The sequence below is a fragment of the Eulemur rufifrons genome, chromosome 10 (assembly GCF_041146395.1).
Source record: "Eulemur rufifrons isolate Redbay chromosome 10, OSU_ERuf_1, whole genome shotgun sequence".
Lineage (NCBI taxonomy): Eukaryota > Metazoa > Chordata > Mammalia > Primates > Lemuridae > Eulemur > Eulemur rufifrons.
In genome coordinates, this window is record NC_090992.1 from 11,095,780 (window position 1) to 11,108,697 (window position 12,918).

At 40.0% G+C, this 12,918-nt stretch overlaps 1 protein-coding gene across 2 annotated transcripts in view; it reads left to right on the top strand.

Annotated features, from left to right (window-relative positions):
* Positions 1-7,736: 7,736 nt before the first annotated feature.
* The window catches only part of RBM27 (RNA binding motif protein 27), a 65,270-nt gene continuing 60,088 nt past the window's right edge, over positions 7,737-12,918 (top strand). The window contains exon 1 of one of the 2 annotated variants that reach the window (XM_069483824.1): positions 7,737-7,955. In XM_069483824.1, coding sequence (XP_069339925.1) covers positions 7,897-7,955 — 59 coding nt within the window. In that variant the 5' untranslated portion in view covers positions 7,737-7,896. The remainder of the gene's footprint in view (positions 7,956-12,918) is intronic. The other variant, XM_069483823.1, reaches the window with a different exon arrangement.

Consider the following 12,918-nt stretch of genomic DNA (forward strand, 5'->3'; position numbering starts at 1 on the left):
CAGAGTGAGACTCTGTCTCAAAAAAAAAAAAAAAAAATCAGTCACTCATGCTACACTGCTCCAGACTCAGGCACCACAAGATTCAGGCTACCATCTCATCAACATTCCACAGAGCATCCAAGGCTGTGTCATGTGCCCATATGGGAAATGTGACACCTGAGTCATCAAAACACTGCTTGTGGTTCCTAAATAACCTACCTGCCCAAATTGCCACCACCATTACCATTATGGAGCTGTCCACGGGTTCCATAAGACATGGAAGGGAGGGAGGGAGGAAAGGGGCAAAAGAAGAAAGCAAATAAGGGGAAAAAAAACAGGCAAAGACAAGCAATCACATATTATTGAGATTCCAATTTCAGTGACTTTTTTAAAAGTTTATTTTGTGCATTTACAATAGTTAAGATTTCTATCTCTGTTGTATCAATGAGATTAGACTGGTCTAAACTATATAAGTTGGAGAAACAACCCCTTTTTTTTTTCTGTTAATTGGTCATGCACTCAACGTCTTATTAGCCAGAAGTCCAGTATCTTCCTCTAGATGTTATTTCATATAGTGTCTGAGAGTGGGGGCTCTGGTGTCAGATTGCCTGACTTTGAATCATGGACCTCACCCCACCCCCAACTTGTTGTGTGAACTTAGGCAAATCACTTGACCTGTCTGGGCCTGTAACATGATGATAATCATAGAACTTATCTAGTAATATTGTTGTGATGATTATATTATTCATTAAATATTTATTGAGCATCTATTGTATGCTAGGGGTTTCTTTTCTCAGTGCTATGGATTTAACAAGGAAGAAAAAAATCCCTGGCCTCATGTTTTTTTTGAGGGGGAGGAGGGTTAAAACACTTTATTGAGGGGAACTGGGGACAGGGAGCAAAGAAGGGTGTGGAATAATGAGATCTGACATCTTTGGCCAGGCCAGGACCTCCCAGGCTTTGCAGACGCAGAAAGAGGCCTCATGAAAATTTATATTCTAATGGGGGTGAGGCAGAGAGGACAAATAAATGAAAAAGGCTATTTCAGACAGTAAGAAATGCTCAAGAGTATACAACAGGATGATGTGAGAGAGAGTAACTAGGGGAGGGAAATGAGTTGTAAGTTTAGGTTGCATGGTCAGTGAAGGCCTTCCCAAGGAGATGATATTTGAGCGGACAAGAAAAAGCAAGCTGTACAAAGATGGGTGGGAAAGAGTTCCAGGCAGAAGGAATACCAAGTGCAAAGGCTCCAAGGTGGGAGGGAGCTTAAAATATTTGAGAAACCAAATACACTTTCTCCTCACGTCTCTCTTCTCACACGTCCAGCACCCCCTCCTCATGTTCAACTGATGGTAGCTTCTTAATTCACTGAAAACACAGAAGCCATCAGTAATGAACTTCCAGGAATTCCTTTCACTTGCATCTACCATCGTGCCTCTGTCCACTAATATGCGCTCTTTTTCCCACTTACGATGGGCAAGAATCAGGGTTCCTGTTAATACCTACACTCCATTTGTACCCTAGATCCCACTGTCTTTTGCTCACTAAGAGGTTTTATTTCTGCAGTTGTTCACCTCACCTCTTGCGTCATCAGATTGTCTCTCTCTAGATCACACTCATCTGCGTTTACGCCTATCTTCTAACCTAATACAAGCAAGCAGACAGGCAAGCAAAACCAAACAGAACAAAATGAAAACAAGTCCCATCCTTCTCCCTGTCTATCCCACAACACCTCCCAGTACCTTCATGGTTCTCCCCCGCTTTACAATAAGGTTCTTTAGGGGAACTGTCATACCTTCTTTAGTTGGTCTCCCCTTTCTCTCTTCAACATTTTTAAATCAACTGTTCACCTGTTCTACTTCATGGAATTGTCCAGGTCATCAGTGACATCCATGCTGCCAAATCCAATGTTCAATTCTCTGTCCTCATCTTACTTGTCCTATGAACTAACTACAGTTGAGACATTTGCAAACTCCATCTTTCTCAAGACAAATTTCTTCTCTCTCTGTTCTCCTCCTGCATCACTGGCCATGCCTCTCCAGTTTACTTAATATTCCTCACCTTTCCTCTCATGGCGTTTCCTTTCTAGGCATACTCCCTTCCTAGGTGTATTTATTTATTATAGTTTTGATGGCTACAAAAGGCCTGTGGCTTTAAACACAATTTATATGCTGATGAATCCTCAATTTTAACTACAGGCCCAACTCCTCTTAGGAACTTCAGACTCACAGATCCAACTACCTACGTGACATCTCCACTTAGATTTTGGTATTAATTATCTATTGCTGCCTAACAAATTACCGCAAAATGTAGTGGCTTGAAACAGCAATAAGCATTTATCATCTCTAAGTTTCACTGGGTTTGGGAGCAGCTTGGCTGGGCAGTTTTGACATACGGGCTTTCAGGAGGTTGCAGTCAGATATTGGCCAGTTCTACATTCAATTCAAGCTTTGACTGGGGCTAGAGGGTCTTCTTCCAACATGGCACTCACAAGGCTGGAATGTTAGTCCTGGCTGTTGGTAAGAGGTCTCAGTTCATTTCAGTGTTTGCCCTTCCACAGAGCTGCCTGAATGTCTTGCACTATGGTGACTGTCTTTTGTAGAACAAGAGACTAAAGGCAGAAGTTACAATGCTTTTTAAGACCTATTCTTGTAAGTCACCAACTGTCACTTCCAGTGTATTCTATTGGTCACACAGACTAGCCCTTAATCCAGGTTGGGAGGGAAAGTACATATGAATATGAATACTAGGAGGTAAAGATGACTGGGGCCATCTTGAGGCCGGCTCCCACAATGTCTAAGAGCCATTTCATACTTATCATGTTCAATACTGAATTCTGGATCTACCAGCCATTTTCTAAACCTGTCCTCCCTCATTTTTTCCCCATCTCAGGCCAGTTGCTTAGGCTAAATACTTTGGTATCATCCTTGATTTCTTATTGTCTTTCATACCCATAATTAATGTGCCAGCGAAATTTGTTGACTCTACTTGCAAAATATATCCAGAATCCTACTTCTCACCATGAGATCAGTCCAAACCACCATCATCTCTTGGAATTATTGCCTTAGCCTCCTAACTGGTTTCTCTACCTCTACTTTTGCCCCCTCCAATCTACTAAGCATAAAACAGCCATAGTGATCCCATTAAAAAAAAAGTAGGTGAGATTATTTCATATCTCTACTTAAAACATTCAGTGTCTTCCAGCCTCACTCAATTAAAATCCCAAGTCCTCACCATGACAAAGTTCTTCATGATTTGGCCTCTAACTGCCTCTCTTACTCTACCCTTACTCGGATAGTGGTACCTCACTCTGGTCCAGCCCCATTGCCTCCTTCCTTTCCTCAAACAAACCAAGCCAGCTCCTGCCTCAGGGCCTTTGCACTTTTTGGAAAGCTCTTCTCCTGGATATCGACATGGCGAACACCCTCATGACCTTTAGGCCACTGCTCTGTCTTTTTACCTTCCCCATCACTCTCTATCCATCATCTTACCTTGGTTTTCTTTACAGAATGCATCCCACCTGACATATTATATAGTTGTTTGTTTGTCATTATTCTCCTCCTGCTAAAGTAGATCTCCAAGATAATGTCAATTTTCCTCATTGCTATATCCCCACGGCTTATAACAGCGCTTTGCCTATGATAGGTTTTCAATCAGTATTCCTTGAAAGAAAGAAAGGCTGAATGCAGGAACTGAAAGAGGCTAATCCATGAAAAATTTCATGGCAGAGTACCTGGCACACAAGGAGCATGAGTTATTATTATTTGATGTGTCCAAATCCCAAGAGGCTTATTTAATCCAAAGAAAAGTAGGCAATTCTCTTCTAACATCAGAAGGATAACCAGAGGGAACTGGAGTTTGGTCAGTACACTACCGTAGCTGTTTGATGTTTAGGGAAAAAAAAGAGTCACTACTAAAGTGGAACTTTGCATATTTCTCCTAGGTGGTTTTCTAATCTGCAGGTCCAGTGGGAACCCATAAAGACCTTGGAGAATAGAGTAAGGACTGTTTCCAGTAGCCACAGACCCAGAAATGCCACTTTCAACCTTTTCTCCTTGGTGACACTTCTCCCAATGTATGAAGCAACTTTTTATTTATTTATTTATTTATTTTTTGAGACAGAGTCTCACTCTGTTGCCCGGGCTAGAGTGCCATGGCATCAGCCTAGCTCACAGCAACCTCAATCTCCTGGGCTCAAGCAATCCTCCTGCCCCAGCCTCCCAAGTAGCTGGGACTACAGGCATGTGCCACTATGCCCGGCTAATTTTTATTATATATTTTTAGCTGTCCATATAATTTCTTTCTATTTTTAGTAGAGACGGGGGTCTCGCTCTTGCTCAGGCTGGTCTCGAACTCCTGACCTCGAGGTATCCACCCGCCTCGGCCTCCCAGAGTGCTAGGATTACAGGCATGAGCCACCATGCCCGGCCTCAACTTCTCTTATCGGACATCTGGGTCAGCTTTTAGCTATAGGGTGGACAATAAGAACAAAAAAAAGTCAATTTGTTAGCATGATCCACTCTGATTCTGGAAGGCCTTTTTATCTCTGTCAACACTTGTATAAAATCCCAACATTGACAGTTCTTCCTGGTTTAGGCCCAGTTACTTTCAAGTGAAGACAAGAATTTGGTTTGAATGAGGATGGTTTAGATGTCTGTTTTTCTCATAGTCATCTTCTCTTTTCAATGCCCCTTATTAATAATCTCTCTTTTCTTAAATAAATTGGCATCTTTCTCTCTGTGAAGATAAAACTACGAGAACTCTAAGTCATTCTTTGTTAAGTATCCACTTTAACCTTTACCTTAACAAAAGAAAGAAAATGTATTTACAATCAGTCCTACTCTCTATTACCTAAGAACAGTGACTAACAGATGGTAATAGGCTGAACACATATTTGTTGAATAAATTTTGAATAAAATCACATAGTTCATATTTCAGTGTTAGTGAGATGGTTTTAGTGAATGCTAGAGGTGTGGACTTTGGAGTCAAACAGGTATATTCAAAGCTGGACCCCTCCATTCATTAGCTTAGGGATGCAATTTTCTCTTTGGGATGCAATTTGCTTTTCTTTGAATAGTGTCTGTTACATAGGGGTAGTGTGAGCATGAGAGGCAATAATGCACTGAAATACTTAGCATAGAACAGGGACAGAGTATGTGCTAAGCAACTTTAGCTATGATTATTATTTCCAATTATTAGGCCCTCAGAATCTGAGCTCCCAAAATGCAGTGAATGGATATAATTTCCAACTTTTTTTTGTCTTTGCTCCAGCACAGAATCTGGCATATAGTCACCAGCACTCAGTATATGGGTATTGAATTTTTTTTTTATTTTTTTAATGGGTCTTGAATTAATACATATATATATATATGCATTGCATTCAGGGTAGCCTAATAACTGTAGCCCCATGAATGGGGCTGAAATCAGTGCCCCATTCATGTACTGCAGATGAGTCAATTTTGTGCACACAATGAATACTACTGAATAAAGTAAATGGCAAAATTCTGGCCCATGGCTACTGACCAAATGTGAAACATTCAGTAAATGGAGTGAGCCAGGCATGGAAGTAGGTAGGACTGACTATATTGTATCCCACTTCTACTTCTGCAAAAACAACTCTTCTACAGAAGCTACTTCTTCAAGATACAGTTTGGGATTTAATATCTACATTCAAAGCAATAGTCTATATATACATAATGTAGTCAATTCAGAAAAGTAATATAATAACATTGCAGTTTGAAAATAGAGAAAAGAAAACAAAATTACCCAGGGTTCCTGAACGCAAATCTCATCATTGTAATCATGTCTGTTCTACTCTCTGTAATGTGCTTGGTCACTAGGAAGTCGATATTTCAGTGTTTTCATCTCTGAAATAAGGCCTGCAAAATTTGTTCCAGAAATACCTTTAAAGAATACTTTAAAATTCTTGCAGAGGAGTGATTTACTGTAATAAAGGCAATTTCTATTCCATTTTTATCAAGTTCTTGCCTAGCTTTAGGCCTAATCAAGACACTTTCACATTTCTCTTTTTAAATTTCTGTCATCTGGGGGGTAACACTTCATCTCCTTCAGAGGGAAAATGTGGAGAAGCATAAAGGAAAGAGGGGAGGAGGAGAGAGGGGAGGAGACAGGCTGGATGTGAGAAAGCTCTTGTCAGAAGCTCTGGATACTACTTATGCTCCATCTACAGATGTGTGATTCTGTGTAAAACAATTTTTGTCTCTGGGCTCTTCCCCTCATTTGCAAAGCTGTGGGGAGAGTGTTAGGGAAGGAGTTTCATTAGATGATTTCTAAGTGCACTTCTGCTTTTATTACTGTATGTAAGGGGTCTCAAACTGCGCTGGCCAGCAAGCCAAACCCAGCTGGAACCTGTTTTTGCACATCTGTGAAGTTATGATGGCTTTACATTTTAAAATGGTTGAAAAAAACTTAGAAGAATAGTATTTTGTGATATGTGAAAATTTACATAAATTGAAATTTTCATATAATTTTTATATAAGTATTATTGGAATACAGCCACAATCATTTGGTTTACACATTGTCTATGGCCAATTTCATGCCAAGAGATTGCATGTTGAGTGTTGCCACAGAGACTGCAAGGCCCACAAAACCAAAAATATTTACTATGGGACCCTTTACAGAAAAAGTTTGCTCACACCTGTTCTATACATATGTAGTATACCTGCGTATTTGGTTGCTCCATCTCTTTTATATGAATTGTGTGCTCATCAGGTATTTTTCAAAATGTTATTATTAGAATTCATAACCCCATAAAATGTTCAGCTTCCTAAGAGGAGGCACTGTTTTGCTCACCATTAGACTCCTAGGACTTTGCACAGTGCTGGCACAAATCAGTATTTGTTGTGGGATAAACATTTTCACATCAATGCTAAGTTGGTGATTTGAAAACTCCAAAAAGGATTTTTTACTCAGTTCAAACTAAGTTGCCCGTTTTGGTAATATCTATTTTTTAAAAAAAGATTATTTTTAAAATCTTTCTGATCAAAACCCCCCCCCCCCGCAAAATCTCACTAAATTTTAGATATGGAATGAAAAGATAATTTTTTTAAAAACCCACTGAAATCATTTTTCTTCCTAAATAAAGCATTTATTAATAATACTAGTCAAATTGAAACGGCCTCTGGCTTTTACATCCGTGCGCCACGTTTTAAAAATGACGGTTATTGGATTCCAAGGCATGGTTGTCAGAAACATTCTGCGTAATTAAAGCACAGCGCAAAAAATACAAGCGCGAGTGCCGATCAAAATGAGTGTGTAAAGAAAAAAAGTAAAATTTTACATTCTGTGCAATGTGTCGAACGTGAATGTATTGCACTTTGTGTTGCAGATTTACTACAGCTGAGTCATTTCGGGACACAAGTGTGTGTTTCCAGGAAAAACGAGAGGAAGAAACCAGGTTGAGGGGCTCGCCGGGTTCCCCCAGGCACTCCCAGCAGCAGACACCGGTATTCCGCGGCGGGCGGCGGCGTGGTCAAAAAAGGCGCCGCGGCCCCTTTAAGAGGCACAGCACCTTCTCCAAGATACCATCTTGCACCAGGAGCTCACTTAAGCTCTCCACCTACCTTGCTATATCCCCTCCTCCCTAACTGGGTACGGCCAGCAGGCGGGGCGAGCGAGCATTTTCATTGGCCTTGCGCGCACGGCCCTCTCTCTTTTATTGGTTCCCAAGCCCGCCACTCGCGTTATCTCCCGCCCACCTGAGCCTTCGGGCTAGGTTGAGTGAGGGCTCTTGGGTTAGTTCCTGTTAGGCCCCGGCCGGGGGAGTAGGTTGAAGTCTCCTAAGATGCCCGGTGGGCTGGGACACCGGGAGCTGTGAAGAGAGCGTGAGTAGGCGGCGAGTGAAGACCCACGGCAGGCCTGAAGAAGAGCGGCGGCCGAGCCCGCCTTCCCTGCACCATGCTCATAGAGGATGTGGATGCCCTCAAGTCCTGGCTGGCCAAGTTACTGGAGCCGATGTGAGTGAGCCAGGCTGGGCCGGGGCCGGCGAACGTGGGCGTTGGGGGCCCGCGGGGGCGTGGGGGGAGGGGAGGCGTCCTGGGGCGGGGGGCGGTGCTGAGGGGCCGCGGTGTGGAGGTCCCGGCGACATCTTCTGTGTAGTACTATCACCGTTGTGGGGGGGTGGCGGAGGGAGAGAGAGAGCTAGGGACGTAAAGGCGGTGTTGATGTTGGACTGGGGGAGGGGGGCGGGCAAGGACAGCGAGGGCTTTTTAAATATAAATATTGGGGTGCTAGGAGAGGTAGCAGGGATTGTGAGGGAATTTAAAATATTGCTATTTGAGAATCAGGGGTGGCGGGCTATCGAGGCATTTTTTAATGTGAATATTGGAATCTTGAGGGGAATAGCAGAATATCGAGTGCTTTACAAACAGTATTATTCCTGGACTAAAAGGTCTAGATCTAGAAACAGAGTATCGAGGGCCCTTTCAAAATATTAGGGCAGACAGGGATAGCAGGGACGTTGACTCTTTACAGCAATTATTGGTGAGTTCTGAGGGTTCAAAAATACCGAAGGATTTAAAAAATATTATGGAGTGGCCGAAAGGGATGTGTGGGCATTGCAGGGTTTTAGAAATCATCGGGGAGCTGATAAGTATGATAGCAAGGATGTTAAAGGATTTTAAAGTATTACTGAGGAGTTGATAGTGCTAGGAGAACTGGCGGGTTTTAGATACCATTGGAAGTTGGGAAGAAAATTGAGGTTTTTTTATAAGTTTAATTGAGGGTTCAAAGGGCTACACTGGTATGTAATATTATTGGTGGTGTTTGGAAGGGGTATACTTGGAGCATCTGGGGATTTTTAGATACAGATACTGGAGGAATAAAAGGAGTAGTAGAAAGAATAAGGGTTTTTAGAGGACAGCTGAAGATAATTGGGGTGTAGGATTATTGATAAGGGCTGAAAAGAGACCTGTCTTTTTAAAATATTTTGAGGAATGTTAGATAGTTGTGGAAGTAGCATTGGGAGGCCTGAAAGGGGTAGCAGAGATATGAAGTTTTTGTTTGTTGTATAACCATTTTAAGGAGGTAGGATTGTGGAGTGTTTATTTAGGGGATCAAGGGTATAGCTAGTCTCTGGAACAGATCTCCTAGGTAGGGGAGAGGAAAGACTGGAGGATGATGAGGTGGAGAGAGATGTGTTTAATCAACTCTTTGGAAAGAGGGAATGGAAGGGAAAGGATCATTTCTTGCCCCTTCCACATACCTGTTTCTTACTTACACTCTTACTGGGGATTAGGGTTTTCTGCTTGAAAGAAAAGGGGTGGATGAAGAGATGGGCAGGCATTGATTCATTAGATTAGATTGCATTAGTGGAAAAATTGAGTGTTTTTCAGAGGTGAAAATAGGGAGTAATTTGGGAGATGTGGAGGCATAATAAAGTTGGAGCTGTTGGGAGACAATGTCAAGGTACTTCCCTGTCATCTATTTCTTGGTCCTTCTAAGAAACCTTGTTAATTAACTTTTGGGGGTTTTTTTGCTACTTTGGTTTCTTTGGGTGGGAAGGTAGCATCTAGGAAGAGAGTCGTCTATATAGTCTAGTGTGTTAGCCTTGTGAAGACAAGATGCCTAAGGGACGCAGCATTAGGGGAATTTTGATGTCTGAAGTGGTATTTACATTCTGAGGGCGAGAAGTGTGTGAGTAGAGCACAGGTATGAATGAATGAATGAATGTGTACTAAGGGCTTCTGAGTTTAGATTAGTGGTGGTCTAGTTAAAGTGAAAATGACTTTTGGGCACACTTGAAAGTTTGGTATATGTTATGTATTTGTTATGTATATGGGTCTCTTGAATGTGCTTTTTTCTCCTTACAATAAAAAGTTTTGGGACACAAAGATGTAAGTGGACTGTGGTAAAAGTGGGAAATAAGATAGATTTAGTGAAATTGACCATATATGGAAAAGGCTGCCGAAGGAAAGGTCTGTATATTTAAAAAATTCTTTGTCTTTGTTATTTAAGACTAAAAAAGAAAAGACTTAACTCTTTATTTTGTACACCTGCTATTCCTGTTGCCTTTTTTTTTTTTTTGCTCAACAATATTCCACACAAGCTGTGATTTTGTTTGTTGGTAGAGATCCATTTAGAAGTATTAAACATATATTTTATGTCTTGGGTAGAAGCTAACAACTTTTAATGTTACACTTATTTGCTTTTTGTTTGTTTGTTTGTTTGTTTAAACTCCCTAAAATGTTTTACTCTGGGTAGGTTTTTTTTTTTTTTTACTCTCTCTCTTTTCTTAATGTAAAAACTTAGTTTGGGTAGGTGCTTCATCTTGCTAAGGCTGTTTGTGCTAGGATTGGTTTGTTTGTTTGCTTGCTTTTTAATCGCTAAGTGTTATTCTGTGATTTTCAAAAGTAAAAATTATCTTTGAAAATGATTACTTGTTTATTTTCTCCATTTGAGTTATATATTCAATTTAAAGCACATATGCTTCTTTTCTTTTCTTTTTAAAAAAATTTTTGTTACTCATTTAGGGTTAAAAAAAGGCCTAAAAGCGCTAGAATTTAACAATGTAGGTGGCTTTCCTAGAGCTACAAAATAAAAATACTTATTTTTAGCTCACATAAGTAATGTTTTTGGATGGAGATATTAATAAATAGAAAATGCAAATACAGATATCATATATATTCCCATCCTTAGTATGTCATTATGGGAAACTATTTTTTGTTTGTTTACATATCCTAAAATGTAATAAATGCTATGCTAAAGTGGATTGTGTTTGTAAATTTACTTTTTTGCATATTCCAGATTCAAGAAAATTTTCATAGCAGATTGGCATGTTGCTACAACATAGCATTTCAGAGCAGTTGTTAGGCTTTGAGATAATGTAGTTGCAGTGGCTAGGTTGGAATCAAACTATGGCTGTGCACATGATTTCCTGTCGCTTTTTCTTATTTAGCTTAATTTACAGTTGATTAAATTTATAAAAGCTTTCAGTTTGGGGGGATTTTTAAGATGTTACTTCTTGTCACTGGTGAAACAAAGGCATGCAACAAGAGGTATTTCTAAACCAATCTAGTTTACATGTGATTATTCCCCATAGACAAGTTAGAAATGTCATGGGCTATTAGAGCTTATCTAGTACCTTCCACTCCTTTTGTAGATGTGGAGCATATCTATTAGTTTTATTAGAGAAAAAACAGAATGAGAGAGCCTAGAAGAAATGACTCCTAGCTGGCTGGGAAAATAAAAACAGTACCACCATTTTTGTTGGCCAGTGCAGTAAAATGAGGGAAACCAATATCTCAGTCAAGAAATTTATGTCTCTTTCCCTACAGCTGTGTGAACAGACTAGACTTACACCTCTTGTGTGGAGTCCTTATCTCTTTCAAAATATCCTAGATATGATAGTTGTAGAGACTATGTAGAGATTATGCACAATTTGGAAATGTCATGGTTTCTATTAGAAATAACTGCTTGTTTTAAGTATGGGAACCCCTTAAAACTGCGGTCTCCAACGCTCAGGCCTTAGCCTGTTAGGGACGGAGCCTCAGAGCTCATCCTCCGCCCCACATCCGTCCGTGGAAAAATTGTCTTCCTTGAAACTGGTTCCTGGTGCTGAAAAGGTTGGGGACTGCTGCCTTAAAAGTAAGGTTCTAAGTAAATCAAGAGGATGAATGAATCACTGAAGAAATTTATGCAAGTTTAGGAATAGTTCAGGCAAGCATTCTTCAATAACAAACCTGAATTTCTACCAAAGCATGTTGTATTTAATGGGGAATATTTTAAGTTATTTATATATACATTAATTACATGTAAACATGTATCATTCACTGCTGAATTGTTTGGCTTATTGTAAAAATTTGTCTTGGTGTATATTTTAAAAAGAGTGTTGGGGTTTGTAAACTCTGTGGACAGTTGCATCTATCTGTTTTACTAGGGCATTTTATGAATCAGGGCATTTAGTTTGTAGTTCCATATCTGTCTCTGATTCACTGTGTGACTTTGGAGAAATTGTCTAGCCTTTCTCTCTTAAACGGAGCTAAATTATATTGGCCTTTTACCTACCTTGCAAATATGGTATGAGTATTAATTATGCAGACTGTAAAAAATACTTTGTGTACCTCAGAATCATTCTATAAATATAAATGAAATTTTATGGTTTTGGGAATATGAAAATATATTAAACTCTGTGAAAGTATTTTGCTTATTAATACTAAGCACCACTGCCACTTACAAAATAATAGTCTAATGTAGGACAGATCCAAAGTCTCAGTGCAGGTCCTAAAAGTAGGAATAGGAATTGGTAGTGAAAGTCGTAGACTTGATGTGCAGGGTTTTTTTCCTATGAGTCCTAGCCATATCAGGGTCCTTTTAAGCACTCTAGGAGATAGAATATGTTGTCATCTTGAAGTATATGATGTCAAGAGCAGCAGTAAAGTTCACAGACTAAGATTATTTTCTTGGTTCATGTTTATTGGTTCAGTAGTCATGGAAGGTATACTTTGGTTGAACTCTAGAGTTTACATGCTACTATAGGTTAGCAGTTCTTACCAAGTTAAACTCTGGCTACTAATTTCTGCAGTTGCCCAAATGGGAGGAAAAGTCACCATCTAGCACTTGTTAGACCTGGCCTCCTGATAAATAAACTGCTAGGGTTAAATGAGTATTTTGGAGGCATGTTTTTAAGATTGAGAAATACTGATAATTTACTAAAGTGTACTTAGTGGCTTCAAAGAATTAACGTGCTTCTAAAGTGCTGTGGGACTTGTTTAAGGAGACCATTTACTTTTTCATAGAAAAGGACTCATTTTGGCCAGAAGACCTGTTGGCAAGTTTTAGTCTACTAAGTTAAGAACATATTTGTTCTTCAATCCTTTGGTCTGCTTCCTAAATATGTCTGACTTCATTCTTCCTGGCCCAATAGTTATAGGCTAGAAGCCAGAGTTACTTTTATAGCCTTATGTTTCTTACCACTGTCTT